The sequence below is a fragment of the Dermacentor silvarum genome, chromosome 10, assembly GCF_013339745.2.
Source record: "Dermacentor silvarum isolate Dsil-2018 chromosome 10, BIME_Dsil_1.4, whole genome shotgun sequence".
NCBI classification, from domain to species: Eukaryota; Metazoa; Arthropoda; class Arachnida; order Ixodida; family Ixodidae; genus Dermacentor; species Dermacentor silvarum.
The window spans coordinates 17,428,376-17,447,851 of record NC_051163.1 but is presented as its reverse complement, the minus strand read 5'-3'; the positions used below and the strand labels follow the sequence as shown (position 1 = coordinate 17,447,851).

Sequence of the window (19,476 nt, the reverse complement as noted above, 5' to 3'; positions counted from 1 at the left end):
CACTTATCATCATCATCATCGCTCGCCACAGGAGAGCTGCGCTCTAAAAACAGTCAAGTAATACTCAATGTGACAAAAACAGAATCGTTATACTCCACTGGCGTGAATATACCTGTGGCGAGCGTCGTCTACGGTGTAACCGAGCGAACAAGCACAAGGGGAGGAAAAACGCGGGAAGGAGAACGAAGAGGAGGGTGCCGCGCAACGAGGAGATGGAAAGCGGAGGAGGGTATGGCGGATTGGTGAGGAGGAAAGCGAAGTGCCGGCGGCGGCCAGGCATGCGGCCAGCGCGGAAACAAAGCGCTGGCCTGGGCTTCGGAAGACTGCGCATGCGCGAATTCGCCTGCGGCGCCGCCGCCGCTAGAGAATGCGCTCAACGTGAGTACCGCGTTCCCGTGTTCACGCTTTCTTTCTGAAGAATGAGCGACACAACCGGTGGAAATGCTTCGTCTGCCGCTGCTGATAAACAGCAGCCCGTGCAGGAGCTCCACGCCGCCGCCGAGAACACCCTGTCGTTCAGAATCAAATTGCCATGATATATCGCGAATTCAAAGCACCTAAACAGCTGCGCTCGAAATTCGCGTTAAGGAGCATCGTAATCGTCGATGAATTTTGAACAGTGAAGCTGTTTAAGCCAGCCGTAATGTGTGGTTCGTGTTTTATATCAAGAAGCTGCCGCGCCGTAGCCATGGCAACCAGGGGGGCGAGATCATAACGGGACACTCGTCGAGCAGCGTCGGAAGTCTTTACCACCTTCTCGCCTCGCAACGTCTTTATATAAATACGCATTTGGTGGCGCAGCTAAACGTCGCCTCCCCTACCTCCCTCCCTCCCTCCCTCCCGTCCCCTTACGGCCTTTCGCGCGACGCAAGAAGTGGCGTTTGCTCTAAGCCGTGCGTTCGCTCTCCGTGAAAGCGCGCGTCCATCGCGCTTTCACTCGCACATACAGCATACGGCGCGCAGCGACGATTTCATCGCTGTTGGACTCTACACGGAACCTCACGGCGACGGCGACGGCAGAAATACGCTTAAAGTGTCCGTATAATTGCTATCCCAACAAAGAGAGAGAGAGAGAGGTTTATTTGAAGAAAGGCAGAGAGGTCGGCTTGAGCGTTAGTTTGCTCTGGCCTGCTACTCTACACTGGGGAAGGGGGGAGGGGATAAAAAGAGCGATGAATGATGATGATAAGATTAGGAGGTGCATATGTACATGTCCATCCCGTTGAGGTCATACTATAGCCGTGCATGGAGTCCGGTGGCTTGAAGGAAGGCTATAGTCGCTTCGATGACCACAGCTGCGCTGTTGGCGTCAGGCCAAGGACCTAAGACAATCTCGTCAGACATTGGTCTTTTAGTCACTCGCTGAATGCTTGCACTAGGCCGCGCAAAGCTCAAGAGCACGGTGTAAGATCAACCAGATAATGTAGCAACGGCGCGCGTCCGTCGGCTGGGTGACGGCAGCGGATACCTATCAGCGGGTAGACACAACTTCAGTTAAAACGAAGGCGAAAGCTTGCGAGGGCAAGGAAAGCTCGGATACCACAAGCAGCCAGAGAACAGCGTCTGCAAGCGGCGTCGCGTCGCCGTGTATGCTTCGTCAAGGTGATGCCAACGCCTCCTTCTCCCCCACGCTGTCCCCTCATCATGATGACCTACTTTCGCGCGTCATTCAATCATTTCAGATTTCCCGCCAAGCACCAGAAGCCGAGAAGTGGCCCGACCTAAAGAGTATGTGTATATATTACACCGAGCTCAAGACACAGCGAAGCTGGCCGATTGATTGCGTCTCTCGGTTGTAGCTAAGTTGAAATTGGCTATGTCGAGGTTTAAACTTGGTTGTAGCTAGGCCTACACTCGTGTACGTCATCTGTGCTAGTACCGGAAAGGCTGCGGTAGCACTGGAAAGCTGCGCGGCGGTAGCGCGATGGGGCGGGGGAGCGTGATGTCATACCAGCTGTGGCGGCGACGATAGCGCGGCGGTGGCGTGATGGCGCAACGCACCAGTTCAATACTACCGCAGCCTTTCCAGTACTAGCACAGATGACGTACACGAGTGTAGGCCTAGCTACAACCAAGTTTAAACCTCGACATAGGCAAGTGCACCCTAGCTACAACCAAGAGACGCAATGAATCGGTCAGCTTCGCTGTGTCTTGAGCTTTGCGCGGCCTTTCGCCTTTTATTTCTTAATAGTTATCTAGATACTCCGGCAGCTATAAGGCAGCAGCGACTTTAGAACCAAGCGCACTGGATTCGTGGGTATAAACGAATATTTATGTGCGCCTGAGCGCACTTGGGCTTCACGACAGTAACCAATTCTTCGGCAACAGACAACTGAAGTGTGAATCTGTAAACAAGGTTGCCGCGCACTTTTGTACACTTGTCACCTCAAGTTGCTTTCTTGCCCCTACAATGCTTTCGGGGCAATTATATCCGCAGGAGGGCTTCCACCATATATACATAGAAGCTGCGGATAAACGTGATTTAAATTGAAACGCCAGCAAAATTGAGGGCTTTCTGAAGGAAATGTTGCGATAACTTGGGTCATCGCAAGCGGTATTCGTATACTGGTACTCATTTAAATACATCTTTACTATCACCAACCACCTAAGCATCGGTAACAGTTACACAAAACTATGTATACCACGCACGATCGCCGACAGTGAACGATCGAGATAAAACGACAGCCTCGGAAGTGTATCTACAAATAGCTATGCGAGTCCTCTGCGTCGGCGTAGTGATGTGCAGTGGTTAGCGTGTTCTCACGCGATGTACCTGGGTTGGATTCCCAGTGTTTCCATGTTTGTGTAATGTAATATGCTGTGTGTTATCAATTTCCTATAATGAGGTTCTATGCTATACGTTATGAAACAGCGTGCAAAACCGATCCGGGCACTACCTGTCTATAAATAAATGTTTTTTTCATAAAAAATACCCATTCAACCGCGCAATTTTGGGCCGCATAATATTTGAGCCGGTTATTAAGCCGGACAGATTCGATCTAAAATACGTCATAAAAATTTGGGGTTATGCATGCCGTCTTCCAAGCGGCCTGATCTACTTTCCACGTCAGATGCGCTGTTTTAAGCCGGCATTGAAAAAGAGCGTAGTTTACATTAAGCGTGTAAGAAAGCGTAAATGCGTTTCCCCGTGATCAGACGATCTCCGCGTCAGGCTTTCAAGCGTTCTGTTCAGCAGCCATCTTGCTTGGACGGCAAAGTAGCCTACATCGTTTTTGACTTCGATGCTGTCTTCGCGAAACTGTCTCTTTTTCCGGCTTCGCCAGGATTCGATTGAGACTTAGGATGGCCGCTGTCCACTTAGCAGTATATTTAGCCATCTACATCGAGTATTAGAAGAAGGAAGTACTGGAAGAAGACGGAGCTGAACAAAATCGACACACTAATCAGAACAGGATTGAAAAAGGTCCTAAGCCTCCCTAGAAACACTAGCATGGAACGACTCCTCCAATTGGGGCTACACAACAGGGCAACAGAACTCTTTGAAGCACAGCGAAACGCCCAAATTAGTCGGCTCTCACTCACAAAGGCGGGCATCGAGATATTACTAGAAGCAGACATACAGCCCCTCTTCATGCCACCAGAGAAGTCGCAACTATGCACAAATGCCAAGAGGTCAATAACCGTTGATGCAATCCCAAGAAACATACACCCGACCCACAACGAAGGGCGGAGAAAAGCGAGAGTGAAGGCAATCCTTGGCAACATTAATCGTAACGAAACGCAAGTCCTCTTCGTTGACGCGGCCAGATATTGGAATCGAGGCGCATACGCGGTCTCTGTGGTGGACGCCCATGGATCGCTCGTCAACGCAACCACGGTGGTTACCAACTTCACTCACGAAGCAGAAGAAATGGCCATCGCGGTGGCCCTTCGGAGCTGCAAAGAAGCCTCCGTCATTTACTCGGACTCAAGAACAGCCATTAGAACCTTCTCGGCGGCCCTCGTCTCTAGGAAAGCAGCTACGGTGGTCAACAAAATCTTCCAAAAAACGGGAGGAGATAACCTCATGTCCCCACACATCACATGGTTCCCGGCCCACATGGGCAACATTTCCGGACCTCCTGACTGTAATCCGAACGAGCGGGCACACCAACTGGCGCGAGAACTCGCATTCCGCGTCTGCGGTCCGCCCCCTCGCTTCAACCCAGCCTGGAGGGATTTAGACAACAAAGACCCGCTTGTATCATACCACGAAATCACTTCAAATCATAGGTTAGCACGCAGAATGTTTCCTCCTCCTCACCAAAACCTTAAAAAAGCACAGGCCGTCACTTACAGACAGTTGCAGACTAGGACATGCATCACACCAACAACACTAAGCAGGATCAATCGTGACTTTCCTACTGCATGCCCACACTGCGGCCACGAATACAACAACTTCGAACGCATGCTCTGGCTGTGCCCTGCCAACGCGGGCACGGACTTTCCTGACCAGTCCTCCTGGGACTCAGCGCTCAGAAGTACAGAGCTCATCGCTCAGCTCAAGGCTGTCCAGAGGGCCCGGGCCGTTGCCGAAGGACTATGTCTACCGGCCCCGACCTGGGTGGAGCCACCGGATCGATTGGCGGGGCCTCCGGCCCCGCTTTAATTCTTTCTCCTCAGGACCTCAATAAAGTTCGTACTTACTCACTCGAGTATTAGAACATAGCCAGAGTTTCGCCTTTCGGCAATCATCCTCAGGAAAAGAGCAAAAAGCAAGAAAGCCAAGCCAGTAACGCTGAGTGGTAGCGATAGTCAACGGCATTCGCAAAAACTTACCAGGACTCGGGTGGGAGGGAAACGTATCGATGGCATGTAGCAATTAGTATATAGAAGTGACAGAGGGGGAACGTTCTTGTTCGGCTTCATTTACCATTTTGAAACATAAGGTGCTGTGTTGGATGAATAAATTGTTTCATCCGAACTGTCATGATTCTAAACTTCCAGAAAATTAGCTAATGGTGCTCCGCCTCACATATCAAGTAACAGAATGTTGCAAGATTTGCACTGTGACGTCACTTCGTGTAAATGGAGAATAGCGTGACTCTTCTTTTTGGGATCGTCATGAGACGACGAGGAAGAAGAAGAAACGGGCGCTTGGCTCCGTAGTGGTCAAAGAATCCACGTCTACGCAAAACGAACCGATCGACAAAAGATGTCATCAGAAAGCATTCTTGTCGACGATAGCACCTCGTTCCTGAACGAAGACGGCCACAATATCGTCTGCACGACCTGGAGAACCAATGCGGAACCGAGGTACGTTGGCATGTACAGCAGCGGCATTCTACGCACATGGCAATGATAGAATTAGCGCCCGCCGTGGTAGACCAGTGGCCATAACGTTGCACTGCTGAGCTCTGAGCTCCCAGCCGCGGCGTCCGCATTCCCATGGGGGTGGTATACGAAACGATCGTGGGATCTGCACTGGGTGCGCGTTTCACAACCACAGGTGATGAAAGTTATTTTGGAGCCTCTCCACTACGGCGTGCCTCATAATCAGATCATGGATTTGGTATGTAACACCCCAGATTATTTTAACAGTGAAGCTGTTCTTAGTCGACCCTTCGCCGTCTGTCCGGCGTCACGCAGGTCCCGTGACCAGGAGAGGAGGGGAGGCGTGCTGGGGGAGGAGGCGACCAATGAGAGGCCGCGCTGGGCGCAATGAGGAGAGGCGATAAGAGGTGTTTCTGTGCGGCGCGCCCAACGGGGATAACGCGGAACGCGTAGAGATGCCCGCATTCGCGCCGAACGCGTGCGGTGTCCGTGACTGCAACCGATGCCTCTGGCGACGACTCGGCAGGTTTCGACCAGATGACTGGACACTCGTTGAGTAGTGTCGGAAGTCGCTGCCTGCGCTGCGCGGCTGAGCGCGAGGTCACGGTATAGAATCCCGGCCGCGGTGGTCCTATTTCAATGGAGGCGAAATGCAAAAACGCCCGTTTGCTTGCGGTTGTAGTGCACGGTAAAGAACCGCAAGTGGTGAAAACTAATCCGGAGCCCTCCACTACGGCGTGCCTCATAATCAGAACTGGTTTTGGCACGTTAAAAATCCAGAAAGAAGATGAAGGAAATAGCTGCCTCTTCTCGCCTCGCAATGGTTCAATATAATACAACTACCTGTTGTAGATCTGTGTTTACTTATGTTGACGCAATTGCATCACGTGCAACACATGCACATGTAACACTCGTTACACTCGTGTAACTAACACAGCTTCGCTGTTATACCATCTTCACGGAGTGGAAGGGGCGATGATCGTTTTTTTTTGTTTTGTTTTGTTTTTTATAGCAGTAGCTGCATGCTCCTGCCCGACTAGAAGTCCGGCAGAAGTATGTTGGTAGTTTCCACGTGAGCGTAATATGTAGTTTTCTTGTCAGCGTTCTCAAAATTTAGGCTAGTCAGGCCACTGATAGGCTTGCCCAATAAGCCTCACATCACTCTTCTGCGATTCCTACGCAGCACGACGTAAACTAAGCAAAGGAGTTTTGCCAATACACTTTTCATCATCCTCATCAGCCTATATTTTATGTCCACTGCAGGATGAAGGCCTCTCCCTGCGATCTCCAATTACCCCTGTCTTGGGCTAGCGTATTCCAACTTGCGCCTGCAAATTTCCTAACTTCATCACCCCATCTGATTTTCTGCCGACCTCGACTGCGCTTCCCTTCTCTTGGTATCCATTCTGTAACCCTAATGGTCCACCGGTTATCAACCCTACGCATTACATGGCCTGCCCAGCTCCATTTCTTCGGCTTAATGTCAACTAGAATATCGGCTATCCCCGTTTGTTCTCTGATCCACACCGCTCTCTTCCTGTCCCTTAACGTTAGTCCTAAGATTTTTTGTTCCATCGCTCTTTGTGTGGTCCTTAACTTGTTCTAGAGCTTCCCTGTTAACCTCCAAGTTTCGGCCCCATATGTTTGCACAGGTAGAATGCAATGATTGTACACTTTTCTTTTAGACGACAGTGGTAAGCTCCCAGTAAGGATTTGGCAATGGCTGCCGTATGCACTCGAACCCAATTTTATTCTTCTGTGAATTTCTTTCTCTTGATCAGGGTCCCCTGTGAGTAATTGACCTAGGTAAACGTACTCGTTTAAAGACTCTAGAGGGGGACTGGCGATCCTGAATTCTTGTTCCCTTGCCAGGCTATTGAGCATTATCTTTGTCTTCATCATATTCATCTTCAACCCAATTCTTACACTTTCTCGATTAAGGTCCTCAATCATTTGCTGTAATTCGTCTTTATTGTTGCTGAGTAGGACAATGCCATCTGCAAACCGAAGGTTGCTGAGATATTCGGTGCGTGGTGGCGTGGAGCAGAGGTAGAATACGCGGCTTCAAATCTGAAAGTCGTAAGTTCGAATCCTACTCCATTCCACTACATTTTCAGGCATGGAATGGTGCCTGACTCCAGCAAGAAAAAAATATATTGCCGAGAGCTAGTCCTGCTATTCTAGTTCAGGTGAAACCAAACTATGAAGCCCACTAAGCTTCATCAAAGTCACTCCCTCACTAGAACAGGAATTGGCCTCCCTGGTGCAGTATTCGGCCACTACCTCCCTCATGACTGCGACAATTAACTTTCCATCAACAGATCTTTAAAGTGCACCAATCATACTGGCAATGCAGATTGCTATAAGAGAGACCTTTATCCTTGTGGTACATTAGACAGGCCAGTTCACCACCGTAGTTTAACAGAATAACTTGGGCTTGTTTACCTTTATGCGTGCACTGCACCGGTCAGTTAAGTTTAGCTTAATGTTTTCCGGTAAGTGTCACGGCTTTTCACAACAAATGAGGTAGACTGTTCGACTGTTTGAAGCGATGAAGTCACTACCGGCAGATAATTTCTGGCCTTATATTCGTCATCATCAGAGAAGCGAGTGCTGATGATTCAAGTGACACTTTACTTTCGGCATAACGCTGACTTATTACTGTTGTGACACTGTTGTGCGCTATGCGCTACGATGATGTCGGGCATTTCCGCAAAGCTAGATCTGCACCCGTGCATTTCACGTGACCGCCAACGCCACCCTGCCGAAATACACCCTCGACGATCCTAGAGCTGATGCTGTGAGTGAAAACTATATTTAATGATTATAAAAAAATATAAACGCTTAAGATAGAGAAAAAAATGAGACTGATAGTTAAAAACAAACTTTACTTGATGAATGCCACTCGGTGACAACAAAATCGAAATTGTATTCAGTACAATGCTCCAATAGAGGGAGGTATGTTGTTCGTTTTTGTTGGACGATTGTCGTCACAGTCACTCTAGGCTGTAGAGATGCTCTCATTGGCAGGCTTGCTACAGAAGTGTAGTAGACGGTGTGACATGGTTACCATATACTGTAGCAATGGCTACTCCAGGGACATAGCTTCGGGTGGTATGTATGCATTCTCTAAGTATAGAAAGTGAAGCTGAACAGGGAAGAAAACGTGATACAAAATGTAATTTCCACTCTAAAAGAACTGAGTGTTGGGCTAGTTGTTTTTACACAGTAGCTGAACAAGTAAATCAGTGCAATAAAAGGCACAGACACAAGAGCGGGGGACAAGAAAGGGCGCTTGTCTTTGTCTCCCTTTCTTGTGTCTGTGACTTTATTGCGCTAATTTATTTGTTCGGTAATTTCAACGAATACGCTCAACGTAACCACTTAAATCAAAAACAAAAATTTTAAACCAGGGATTCTGGTGATGTGTTCTCGACAACTCGACGTCACGTTGTTTGTGCCACCAGCTAAAGGCGCAGTAAATGGTGCCGCAGCAACCTTTGTCAGCGTGTTACGTGGTCGTGCCATTTTTGTGACGGTGTCGTAGGCATCGTTCACGACGACATCAATCGCAATATCGGGAATTACCTTCCTTGATTGTCCCAGGGCACTGCTCTTCGTAGCACACGGTTTTGGTGACTACTCTCAGGACCAAGGATACAAGACCCTCGCCTACGCCATGGTCGGACTGGGCTTCTACGTGTTTTCCCACGACCATGGCAAGTGACGTGCTGCATCGGCGTATGCCCGTGGCGTTAGTGCATAGTTTAGTGAAACAACACAGCTCGCAATGTATGTCTTTTGCTTTTAATGCATTTATAGACGTGAGCAATCTAAGAGAGATTTAACTGATCTAGTTTTCAACTAAGGATTACCCATGATGTGCGAATTCGAATGGCTCGATCTCAAATAGACACCACAGCGAAGCACTGATTCAGTTTAGAGTGATGGCACATTCTTTCACAACTCTAATTACGTTCATATCCTTACAAATGAATCATTATTACGAGAGAAAATGTATGTCAAAGTTCCGTTTCTGAAAATTTTCGCCGGAACCGCAACGCGGGTGTGTCAGCGTGACGTCGCAGATTTCAAAGTATTGCTCTTTTTGTATTTTGGTCGCGGTGCACAACTAAAAGTTCCTTCGACTTATTAACTTCAGTCTTTCGCTCTCATGGAATACAAGGTAGTCCAACATTACCGATAAGAAATCAACTATGCCCGTGCAGACAGCGTCCAAATCTATGACGTCACGGCGTGCTAGTGCGGGAACTTCACGGCGGTGTCGCCACCAGACCTTCGTTTTTGCATCTTTTGTTGCTTACTCATGGCGACCTTTCTTGTAGAAGGATTAATTTTTTGTAGAAGGATAATACAGTTCAAATTATTTTCTTTTTGACGTCCCTTTAATATGCAACACGTAGTTGCCCCATCTAGCATTTGGCCACATTGAGTACTTGTATGGGGGTCATGTGGGCTTAGTCACTAGAGCCTGCTGAAAGCAGTTTGGGTGTTATTGATACGAGGACTATTTATACGAGTATATATAGCACTCCGGGGCAATGTCACCTTTGCAGTCGGTCTCGGTAAAAGTGAGGGACCCCGGGCTACAATCAGGAGTTTCGACGTCTACGTGGAAGACATTCTCACCCACATCGACATGGAACGGGCCAAGTTTCCCGGCAAACCCGTCTACCTATTCGGACACTCCATGGTGAGCATGTCGGAGCGTGAATACGATGCAAAAGTGAAGCTTTTCGTGCAGACCTGTTTTAATCGATGAGCAAGCACGCCCACGATGGAGAAATAAAATTAAGGAGCTCGGAGAGTAAGTTGCACAAAAAGCGTCTATTATATTCCAATGAAGCTGCGTGCAAGGCGTTTTATTGCTTTATTTATGCAATCTAAAAAGAGGGAGGAAACGAGAACCAAGTAACGCATTTTAAATTGAGATGAATGTAGCAGACACCCATACGGCATTTTGACAAGATGATTAGGTGCACCCTTCTACGCATACCCATCAAATTTACCTGATAGCATTGCACTGAACGACTTAGGTGTGATTATGTATTGAGTGTCTTTTCTGCTCTGTGAAAACGTTCCAAACAAATTTCCTAGTGTTTCTACGTATTGTATTTTCTCTAGTGTTTGTTGTTCTTGTTTTTGCATTTATAGTGAGGCACTCAGCAACTCCTGCAATACGGTATAGAATCGCTTGCCTAGACGCCAACTTTGACCATATTTGAAAGAGCGAATGACATAATGTAGATAACTCATTATCCGAAGTTAACAGTTGGTGACTTCATCACATCGTTAAGCCCACCAGTATTCTCAATGGGTAATTCGTCTCCTAGTTCAGTACACGAAGCCCCACTACACCATACGGACGACCAGACACTAACCAGCAGTGATAATGACCAGCTCTAACTCTGAATGTCACCACAAAGTGAACTGATCGCAGAGATTGTCGAGAAAATACATTCGGGTTGAAATCTAAACAACCTCACTAAAACGTTTCGTATGAACTTCTATCATTCTATGTTTTCAGTACGACTCTTATGGAAATTAAACGAAATTTGTTTGGCATCTATATAGATCCGGTAAGATTATGCGGAAAGCATATGTAATTATTATAATGGCACATGGAACGTTTCCGTTGAGAACCGCTACTCGTGCGACTAATACGGCATCTACATGTGCAGCCTGACACATACGGGGTAATAATTTTTATGTTTCATGGAATTTCTAAAAGTTGCCCGTTGTAGATGACAAAATTCTATTCCTTGAGCTGGATTGTTCAGAGCAGCAGACATTACTTCCACGAGAAATCTAAATACATATTCAAATAATTAACAATAAAATACGAATTAGCTTCTCAATTATTTGCTTTATGGCTCAAATTGCAATTTACTCATTGTAGACGGTGCATTTATCAGGCGTAACCACTTGGAATGATTTTCCAGAAGGACAGAAGTTTGGATATGCGCCATCAGACTCGCCGTAAAAATGCACAGTTGGTCCACTTACTTTTTTTAACAAAACGCTATTTTATGCATTGAAGCCCAAAACTAACTGGAACACCCATGTATTTCGTCCCACATTTTGGGAGACAATATATCGAAACTGGTGCAAGCCTGGAAATTCACTTCAAGTGGATGCATCGTCTTGCAAACTCACCGGCAGCAATTCGCAAATTGCAATATGTGCAGTAAAGTAATTAATTAGGAAAATAATTATTCAATTCTTGTTAATTAATTCAATATGCGTTTCAATTTCTCGTGATAGTAATTTCCGCCTCTTCGAATAATCCACCTCGACGACAAGAATTATGCTATCTGCAACATGCGATCTTTAAAAAAATTCCGTAGGACTTAAAAAAAAAAGATCACCCTGTATTATAACCCGACGCGCTACGGGGTGTCCTACGGGATGTCCTAAAATGTCCAGTCCGCACACTTCACTGTCCTCTGCTGTCCAGGGCGGTCTGCTGGTCATCCTGGTGGCTCAGCGGAGGCCTGGTGCTTTCGCGGGCATGGTTTTGATGTCACCCCTACTCGGCGTAAACAAGCCGTATTACACGCGGTTCACGGTAAGCTTAAAATAAGCTGACTGCGAAACATGAAAGTTCTGGTGCTGTCATAGAAGCTCTTGGAGCTTTTAGGAAACCCGGGACGTCCTCTTAGATCATCTCTCACATTTCTCTCTCTCTCTCTTTCTCGGCATTGCATTCTCTAGTCACTGCAATAAGCGTGATTGGCCATCGCATCCTATAGTAAACCACTACACGGCACTTTAGGGGATTGGCAGCCGGTACATGCAATAAGTGCCAGAAAATGGCCAGCTGCCCTTACCGGGTTTATAGCCCACAGTAATGCGTGCCCAGCGAAGGGAAATGTGGTGCCCGATTAGCTCTTAAAATTATAATCAGACATCTAATAGTTGTGGCACCGAGTTTAACATTTAACCATCTAGTTTGTTAGCCGGTGGCCAGGCATCGCTGCCCGGTAACTTGCCGTGCGATAGATGCATACTGCCAGCACACTGACTTCCTACGCCCTGCATCGGGCATGCACACGCAGCAGATATCAAGCATTCACACATTATACATGGCATTATATTGCAGATGATGATACGCTTTCATATCACACATGGGACAATTGCATATGCATGTACGTTACGTAAACTAAATCGCTTTATTGTTATTTCTTTCTTCTTTTTCAACACGGAAGCTGTTTACTTTTCTGGCAGATGAAAAGCAGCCACATTCAAACAATGCAGAAGATACGCAAGCAGACGGCAACTTGAACTGATTCAAGATGGGGAACAATGAGAAGCCCCCGGGCTGAGGCTTCCCTTGTTAATTATGAATAGCAAAAGATCGAGCAAGAACACTGGCCACAATGAGGCGAACACAGGACGGGCACGCATCGAGGTGCCTCGAGGCACTTGTATGGAAAATCAATCGTTTTTCTTTAGAAAGATAAAACAAAATTAACCAACAGAAAAAACGACGAGCGAGGAGCAACAAACAGGACAGAGCGCCCGTCCTTTTTTATTGCACTGAAGTTTGTCTTAGCGTTCGGAAACGTAGATTTTGTTGTGACGTCACTTGCTGTGGGTTTTTTAACTCGAATAGTCAGCCGTGGAGTCGAGATTGCGTTGTTGGCCATGCACGGAACATTGTGGTAGACGATGCCTTTCCTTACCTAATGTCAGTTGTAACTTGCGCCCGTCTGCTGGCCACCTTACAGTGTTTTGTGTTTCTGCACACTCTGTCATTATTCGTAGCTAATCTTTACCAACAAACTACGATTCTTGTTTGGCATCTTGTAGGCCATCTGTCAACAAGCCACTACCAGTATTTCCGTTACCCTGTAACGCACCTGAAGGCATCCTCACGCTTTAGAAGTTACGAAAACTATTGCTTCCTGTTATTGCGATAGCAATTATATGGACACACGAGGTGCATTTCTGCCGAAGTCGTCGTCGCCGTGATGTTCCGTATAAAGTCGAAGGGCGGTAACTTCGTCGCCGCGCGCCGTATGCTGCATGTGCGCGTGAAAGCGTGCGAGGGTGAGCCCACGATGGTGGCTCAATCTCACGCGCGCAAGGGAGAAAAGTGGGGAGGAAGCGCGCCGTCTTCCGTGGTGCGAAAGGCACCAGGTGGAGGGGAGGGAGGGGGGCGGGGGCCTTCTACTTCGGCGGCGGCAGCGTATGGCGCGGCCGCGTGCGGCTACGCGAGCCCTATTTTGAAAGCGATATCCGATGGGCACAGAGTGCGCCGACGGCTGATAGCTTCCTCTGTTCTCGCCGCTCAGTTTACGTTGAAGCGAGAGGCGGCACGAAGGTCAATTCGCTTGCTGCTTCTGCCGCGCTTTCTGACTCCACTGTTTTGACGGCGAGTGTGTGCTGTCATCGAGTGAGACGTGTTCATGTTTGCTTGTGTGCACGTGACACTATGCTTGTTAATGTAGGTAGTAAGCGAAGGTTTACAAGATTATACGACCGATAAAACTACTATCTTTACTTCGTATAGATGTCTACTAATTTGCTGTCGCAATCGATGCTTCGCCTCTCGGGCGAAACTGCGACTTTTTTGCACGGTTTGGTGATCAGACGTACTTGGCTCGCTTGCTGGTCTGTGTCGTGCCTTGCCTCCCCACGGTCACGGCAAGCGCCGAGCTGTCCTGCAGAGACGCCACTGTCGTCAGCCGTATGAACAACGACCCGTTGAACTACGTCGGAAGTGTCCGCCTCCGATGGGTGGTCGCCATGATAGACGCGATAGAGGTAAGCAATCAAGCCGCTGTGCAAATTGGCATATACACCAAGTTTAAGGAGTCACTATATATTAGGTTCAATGAAGTGCCTACATGGAATGCACATTATGGGGTCGAAGAAAAGGAGGGCTGACGCAGTCGTACCCGCCGCGGTGGCTTAGCGGCAATGGTGTTGCGCTGCTGAGCACGAGGTCGCGGGATCGAATCCCAGACCGCGGCTGCCGCATTTCGATGGGGGCGAAATGCAAAAAACGCCCTGTGCATTGGGGGCACGTTCAAGATCCCCTGATGGTCAAAATTAAGCCGGAATCCCTCACTATGGCGTGCCTCATAATGAAATCGTGGTTTTGGCACGTAGAATCCCAGAATTCATTTATTGACGCAGTCGTATTTGACTGGACTGACATGAAATCGGTTTCATGTCAACGCAGGAAAGAACAAAGTGTGCGAACGCGCCCGTTTACCGGCTTGGGCTCGGCTTGACTCGACAGGATAGCCAGGCTGTCTTCTGTGTAGCCAGTGACCGTCTGAAATTTTAATTAGATTTGAAATATTTGCTGCAAGCTAGCCAGAAATATCTCACTCGTCCGCAAACGCATTTCTGGCGACGTCATTACTGTGACGTGCTCTGTCGGCCTTTTTAGGTAAATGAGTGGATTAAAGGGCAATCGCTTCTATAATTCAAACCCGCTGGATGTTAAGAATCTGCGTGATTCAGGTGGGTGAACCTTTTAACGCTAATGACTGCCACCGGTCTGTGAGAGACACCGCAGTGGGGTGGGCTGCAACATAATTTTAACAGCCTCAATTTCAGTAACGGATGCATACATGTAAGTACAAGAACGCCTTTGCATTTCTCCTCCGTGACTGCGGTTGACATGGCTGGAAATCAAAATGACGACTTAGAGCATCACAGGGGAACGCCTTACCTACGTATTAAGGAATGCGCCTTAACTTGAAGTCCATGCTTGATTTGGTCAAGATAACGCCTTATGTGAATGCGCCCAAGGAAAGGGTAATGAGAATCTTTGGCACTTTCACTACAGGCGTTACCCTGACCAAGTCAAGCTAGTTAAGGCGAATTCCTGAATGCGGGGATTAGCCACTGACCCACCACAGTGAGCCATAGTGCAAAATGTATTTGCCGGCTTAAAACCGTACAGGCTGATTGTTACTATTCGCAAAATAAATGCCTTGTCCAGATGTTTGTTTATAGCGATTACAAATGATAGTTTCTGCAATCGCAAACCGGAGCGAATAATAATTCAACTGCTACAGAAGCATGCTTGGTCAGATCAGTTAATACCATGAAATGTGAAACTTCTTACAATCTTTTTCATTAGATTTTTTCCCCGAACAATTATCGTCAAAAATCTTGCGTATATCCGCGTCCATTATATAAATCTGTGCTCAATACTTTCTTGTCAGGATCGTTATGTCTCCTGATATACGCTTGCCATTCGTGACCTAAAGGTACCGGTGGCGAAGCGTTAATGATAGAAAAAAACGTGCAAGATAGATGGCGATTACTGTTGGGAAACAATGCGATATTTTGGAGATAGATAGCACAAAGCCTGTTCACTTCGATCCATGACGAAATGCTGCCCTGCCCGACTGCCATAGAATCTAATGGGGATGCTCCCGAATAAGCCACAGTGATTTTAACGTCACTGCTTTTGTCATGCCGGGCTTGACAGTGGAAATTTCGGTCCAAGTACCATGACATCATAAAACGTGTGCACAGGCCTAACTATAGGAGGCGTTGGCCAGGAACGCTGTCGCTCGTAGACGCCGGCCCGCCTGGCGCTTGTCTCGTGTAATCTTTCGAAACTGAAACTATCTGCGAAAGTTATCCCCTAGGAATACCGCCCCAAGATATCCTTGGTGCAAATTTGATGCAAGAACTGGTGCAAGTTTTTCTTAGCATGTGGTTCTAACATGTACACTTCATGCGCATCACAGCCAGCACGACGTCTCTGTATCTGACTTGTGAACGCATGCGTGCTCAGATAAAATAAAAGCCATTGTGTTGAAGCTTTTATGCACGCTACCTAAGCTTAATTGTGAGCCTTCTTCAGTTCTCCTTCATGTTACTGCGGTCTTCGATCTTTCACAGGCCGCCCATGCTCACGTGAGTGCCGTGGAACTGCCGTTCCTTCTACAGTACGGAACAGGCGATAAGGTATGCGACCCTCAAGCCTCGGGAGACTTCTTCGAAAAGGCCCCGAGCCGGGACAAAAGCCAGAAAGTGAGCAATCTTGTACCCACATTTACCTAGGTACTGATGACCATATTCCATAAAATCTCCATCCTTATGGCCGTATTGTAATGTATGGGACCTTACGCGAACGGCAGGCGTTGGCTGATTCTCTGGTCACACTCGCCTACCGACCGCTAACTGAAACACATCCTACAGAGACCATGGTCAGGCTTGAGAATCAGTTGCACAGCCATCCATGCATTCATTGCACGCAGTCTTGCGCGGCTCGAGACTTGATTCGCGGAAGCGATGAACCTATATGTCTAGTGACTGGATTTATTCAAACTTTGTGTCCTCGGTGTCGTTTTCTTATCGACCTTATTTGCATCCCTTTTCATTTCCCCTGGCGCGAAGAAGCAGGCTAGAGAAGTCTGCCTGAGACAGATCTCTCTGTCGTCTCCTATATAATTTTGTCTATGGATTCGATAAGATACGATTTTCTCAGATTATTGGGTCGGAAGGCAATGAAGCATGCATGCATATAACTCGTGCATCAGAAAGACCACAAATGTGCTTGAGAAGAACTTGAGTTTCACCTAGTTGGTGTTTACTGCAGGACATGGTGACCGCTAATCAAGGACAAACACCGCCCATGTCATCGTTTTGCGTTTCTCTTTCTCTGTCTTTGTCCTTGATTAGCGGTCAACATCTCATGCACAAATGTACACATTTCACCTTGGCTCCAAAAGCACAAACCACTACTTAGGATTAATATGCTCGCTTGCATGCGCACCAAGTGACAATAGTTACTGAAACAGCGGAGTTCTAGTGAAACAAATTTTGAGCATTTCATGTACTAAACATACACTTGGTTGTATGGCTGGGGTTCCTAGGTCACATTGCAATGGAGCTGCTTAGCGCAGTCATCGACTAGGACCTGCTTAGTCTCACAAGTGTGGCAAGTAGGATGCGTTGGCAAAGTTGAAAGGTGACGGATAAACAGCCCAAAACAGACGTGAACTAAGAAATTGACGTAACAGGCATTGTTGTTTTCAGGAGCAAACATGTGTAACATACACGTCTTATCCCTGCGAACTCGCATAGGCAGACCTAATTCCCCCCCCCCCCCCCCGAAAAAAAAACACTAAAAATTACTTAAAAATTAGCGCGCTCAGCTATACCATTGCAATGCCTTAATTTTTTATTTTTACATTTTTAATAAAGAAAGCGTTGTGACGTGCGACGTTCGACGGTGTCGTTCTTCATCTGCAGGCAGATGACCCAAAAAAAGGCAGATATTCCTCGCCTGACAAGGGGCAATGTGTTTTGTTTCCTAATAACAGCCTCATTGATCTCTTTGTCATTATCCACTTTGTATCACATGTTACAATTGGAAACATGTATGCAGCAATAATGAAGTAATATAGACTGACCAGGCATCCATCCCACAGTTCCCAGAAATCCGAAGATATGCGTGAAAACGTATCGGAGTTAAGTCAGTTTCGTTGTGTAGCACGCGTGGGGTACTCTTGGAAATTACTAACTGGAACGCGATCTGATTTTCCATCATATTTTCCGGAAAGATATTCCAAAATCGACGAGTGCTAGTCATTGATTTCTGTGGAGCAGATGTGATTCCACTTAGGCCCAGCTTCAATTCCGGAATCGAAACATGCATGCGCCCTAATGTTTATATTTACAAGGTCAATAAGAAAAAATTTTGCAATTTGCTATCTGAAGCTTGGCATTTGTAGCACAAGTCCGCGTTTTAAATCATTCCAGCTGATGAGGCAGAATTGCTATGCCTGCAATGAGAAATTTTATTGTTAATGAATTGTAACATGAGTAGGTAGTTTTAGAAATTTAGGACTCAAAGCTTCAGGGTACGCTGTGGCACCGCATAGCATGCAGAGATCAATAAGCGAGTAAAAAAGAACGTGAAAGGCGCACAAACTAACTCGATTTTTTAAGTGCACCACGTGGCTTAGGGATGCTATTTCGAGAACTCTATAATATGCTAAGATTTAATCATTTCATTCATACTGCTCTGTGTCTATCAACCCTTTAAAGCTTGATGCGTTTCTGGTAAGCGATAATCGATTACGGTAAATAACGTATCGGTCAGTTCCATCCTGTTGTTCTCGAAATCATTTTCGCGTTAGTTAGCGTTGATTCTCTCGCAACTCGGTCATTCCTATGACGTCACAGCTTCATTTCATCCCCATCGCAGATATACGAGGACGCGTACCACACCCTCCTTGAGGAACCTGATGGCGTCGCTCAGCAAGTCCTCAAAGACATCATCGACTGGCTGTGCGCCAGACTGCCTCCTCGAACGTCGACCTCGAGTCAGCCGGGCACGTCTGGCCAACAGGACAGCGCAATGCAAGTGTCGAAGGCCGCCACGACGTCCAATCCATGAACGGTCGCGCTTTATTTTATTTTCAATGGTTTCTTAAGCTTTCCTTGTGCGCTCACTCCTAAGATTGTTGCGGACGATAACATGCGTAATTCTGACTGTGTCGGAGTGTATTAATTGCAAAATTTCTACGTAGACAAAGTGACTGCATCTGTTTATTGCTGCATTCTGAAGAGCGCTTCTTCTTCTCTGGTGTCCTCTGACCACTGGCGATGGGAATAGCTGCACTCTTCCGGTCTGCTGTCGTTGCCCTTACGCTGGTAGCATGCATGGTGGCACATTTCTGACAGATGCCTTTTCGATTCGACCGCTTGCCCCATTTTAATAGATGATCATCAACAAGTACTTGTTGCTTAGCTGTTTTAAAAAAGCAGTGCGAACCAGTGAATGGAGCCTTTCAGTCCAGCACCTTTCTCACTAATGTCATGGTGACCCAGAGTCGATCTCTGGTATGTGTTGTGTTGTGGATCGCTGTGTTGTGGTGATAATGAAAGTGCCTCATCATTGTCATCTTGTATTTCTGTCGCTGCATCTCGTTCTTGAGATAATGTTTGAAACAATCCAGTCGACTAATTGCCCAGCTCTCGATCAGCCGGGAGCCAAGGAATAGAACCGAATGCAGCAAAGTGTGGTCTGCACCCTGGGCAATGTAGGAACTATTCACATCTCAATATGGACGTTTCGCCTACAAATAAGCACAAGACACTGGCAAAACGAAAGCGATATAAGCAGCCTTACCTTGAGATGAGTATATTCATTGAGCCATTGCACACATCCTAAGTTGGTACAATGATACTATTACA

General features: G+C 47.1%; 1 protein-coding gene across 1 annotated transcript; it reads left to right on the top strand.

Annotated features, from left to right (window-relative positions):
* Nucleotides 1-9,864: 9,864 nt before the first annotated feature.
* Nucleotides 9,865-18,935, top strand: LOC119466660 (monoglyceride lipase). Its single transcript, XM_049657545.1, has 5 exons — nucleotides 9,865-9,988; nucleotides 11,753-11,863; nucleotides 13,891-14,064; nucleotides 16,171-16,302; nucleotides 18,485-18,935. Exons 1-5 carry the CDS (start codon nucleotides 9,935-9,937, stop codon nucleotides 18,674-18,676), a joined length of 663 nt encoding a protein of 220 aa, XP_049513502.1. The 5' UTR covers nucleotides 9,865-9,934; the 3' UTR covers nucleotides 18,677-18,935.
* The last annotated feature ends 541 nt before the right edge of the window (nucleotides 18,936-19,476 follow it).

Coding starts and splice junctions, on each gene's coding strand:
- LOC119466660 (XM_049657545.1), top strand. CDS start 9,935: ATGGAACGGGCCAAGTTTCCCGGCAAACCCGTCTACCTATTCGGACAC. Junction 9,989..11,752: donor ACCTATTCGGACACTCCATG/GTGAGCATGTCG, acceptor TCTGCTGTCCAG/GGCGGTCTGCTGGTCATCCT. Junction 11,864..13,890: donor CGTATTACACGCGGTTCACG/GTAAGCTTAAAA, acceptor TTTGGTGATCAG/ACGTACTTGGCTCGCTTGCT.